The following is a 2516-nucleotide window of genomic DNA, read 5'->3' as shown; positions in this document are numbered from 1 at the left end:
TTAACGTTTGTTCACGATCTCCTTTTCACTGACCACTTTTCCCCTTTCCTTACTCCCAACCATTCTATCTTGCTGTCTTCCATCTCCATCTTGCTGCCCTCAATATTCACCTTGTCCTTTATATCCACCATCTTTACCGTTCTGTCTTCCATTTCCACCTTGCTGTCCTTTATCTCCATCATGCTGTCCATCATCTCCACTTTACTGGCGGCCATTTCCATCTTGCTGTCTTCCATCTCCAGAATGCTGCCCACCATAACCTCATTGCTGTCTTCCATATCAATCTAGCTGTCCCCCATCTTCTCCTTTCTGTCCTCCATCTCCACCTTGCTGTCCTCCATCTCCACCTTGCTGTCCTCCATATATACCTTATTGTCTTCAATCTCCACCTTGCTGTCCACCATCACCATCTAAATACCAACCATCTTCACCTTGCCGCCCACCATCTCTACTTTGCTGTCCAATCTCAACATTGCCGCTCAACATCTCTACCGTGCTATTTTCCATTTCAAACTTGCTATCTCCATCTCTACCTTGCTGCTCACCATCTCTACCTTGCCGCCCACCATCTTTACCTTGCCGCCCACCATCTCTACCTTGCTGCCCACCATTTCCACCTTGCTGTCCATCATCTCCATCTTGCAATCCTCCATCTCAACCATTCTGTCCTCAATCTCCATCTTTCTGACCTCCAAATGCAACTTGCTGTCCTCCATCTCCAAGTTGCTGCCCACCATCTCTACCTTGTCCCCACCATTTTCACCTTGCCGCCAACCGTTTTCACCTTGCTGTCATCCATCTCCATATTGCTGTCCTCCAACTCCACCTTGCTGCCCACCATCTCTACCTTGCCGCCAACCATCTCTACCTTGCTGTCCATCATCTCTACCTTGCCGCCCACCATCTCTACCTTGCCGCCCACCATTTCCACCTTGCTGTCCATCATCTCCATCTTGCTGTCCTCCATCTCCACCATTCTGACCTCCATCTCCACGTTGCTGCCCACCATCTCCACCTTGCCCCCAACCATTTTCATCTTGCTGTCTTCCATCCCCACTTTGCTGTCCTCCATCTCTACCTTGCCGCAAACCATTTCCACCTTGCTGTCATCCATCTCCATCTTGCTGTCCTCCATCTCCACCTTGCCGCCCACCATCTCTACCTTGCTGCCCACCATCTCTACCTTGACTCCCATCATCTCTACCTTGCCGCCTACCATCTCTCCTTGCCTCCCACAATCTCTACCTTGCCCACACCATTTCCACCATTCTGTCCTCCATCTCCATCTTGCGTATTCCATTTCCATCTTGCCGCCCACCATTTCCACCTCGCCGCCAACCATCTCTACCTTGCCGCCCTCCATCTCTTCCTTGCCGCCCGTAATTTCCGCCTTGCTGTCCATCATCTCCATCTTGCTATCCTCCATTTCCATCTTGCTGTCCTCCATCCTCATCTTGCTGTCCTCCATTACCATCTTGCTGTCCTCCATTTCCATCTTGCTGTCCTCCATTTCCATCTTGCTGTCCTCCATCCTCATCTTGCTGTCCTCCATTTCCATCTTGCTGTCCTCCATCCTCATCTTGCTGTCCTCCATTACCATCTTGCTGTCCTCCATTTCCATCTTGCTGTCCTCCATTTCCATCTTGCTGTCCTCCATCCTCATCTTGCTGTCCTCCATTTCCATCTTGCTGTCCTCCATTTCCATCTTGCTGTCCTCCATTACCATCTTGCTGTCCTCCATTTCCATCTTGCTGTCCTCCATCTCTAGCTTGCTGTTTTCCTTCTCCATCTTGCCGCCCACCATCTCCATCTTGCTATCTTCCATCTCCCAGTAGTTCATAACAAAATCTTCTGAAAGAACAGCTTGGCATTTGCAGTGCATTTGTTTGGTAAAACCATTGATATGTAACGGTTGTATATAATGCTTTGATTTGCTTCTTTTCTTGAACATCTATGTGACCTTTTCTCATAATTTCTTCTGAATGGATACCAGACGCTTTACCAAAATAATAAGAGAATTTTAACACTTTCCTTATGCCTTTATCATTCTTGTACTTTGCTATAAATGATTTTTAACCATCTATAGGTTTTCATTGATTTTGAATTCCTTTTAGGTTTAAAAAATGACATTCTTCAAATTCTTGATGATGCGTTTCCCTGTTTTTACATGTGTTTTCCTTTCTTTTTGGATATGGAATTGTCCTGTTTAGAATCTCGTCTTTACTTATATTTCCCCCTCCTTTTCTCCCTTTCTCGCCATATGGCCTGATGGGTCATGTTTTTTACGTTGCCTTTTCTTTTACTCTCTCCATTTTCCCCGTATTGTTTCCGTCTCGTGTCAAGTGGTCACCTTTGTTTTTGTCCCGTTTTTCTCCCCGCTTCACAATATACTTTACATGTTTTTTGGTCATATGGCCATCAGATAAGCATTGTTATTGTACGTTATTACTATGTTTACCAATGGTGTTGGTATACCAGTCATCATCCTCTTTACGTTCAGATAGATATCTGGTATT

General features: G+C 46.1%; 2 protein-coding genes across 2 annotated transcripts; both read right to left on the bottom strand.

Moving 5' to 3' along the window:
• Window positions 1-284: 284 nt before the first annotated feature.
• On the bottom strand, window positions 285-737 carry LOC138316753 (DNA excision repair protein ERCC-6-like). The gene is made up of 2 exons (XM_069258412.1): window positions 493-737; window positions 285-393 (listed from the first exon to the last, which is right to left on the bottom strand). Exons 1-2 carry the CDS (start codon window positions 735-737, stop codon window positions 285-287), a joined length of 354 nt encoding a protein of 117 aa, XP_069114513.1.
• Window positions 738-739: 2 nt separating this feature from the next.
• Window positions 740-1810, bottom strand: LOC138316752 (golgin subfamily A member 6-like protein 7). The gene has a single exon (XM_069258410.1). It carries the CDS (start codon window positions 1808-1810, stop codon window positions 740-742), a length of 1071 nt encoding a protein of 356 aa, XP_069114511.1.
• Window positions 1811-2516: the final 706 nt, after the last annotated feature.

This window comes from Argopecten irradians, chromosome 2 (genome assembly GCF_041381155.1).
Source record: "Argopecten irradians isolate NY chromosome 2, Ai_NY, whole genome shotgun sequence".
In the NCBI taxonomy this organism is placed as follows: domain Eukaryota; kingdom Metazoa; phylum Mollusca; class Bivalvia; order Pectinida; family Pectinidae; genus Argopecten; species Argopecten irradians.
Note: the sequence above shows the minus strand (reverse complement) of the source record. Positions and strands in the feature narration are given on the sequence as shown.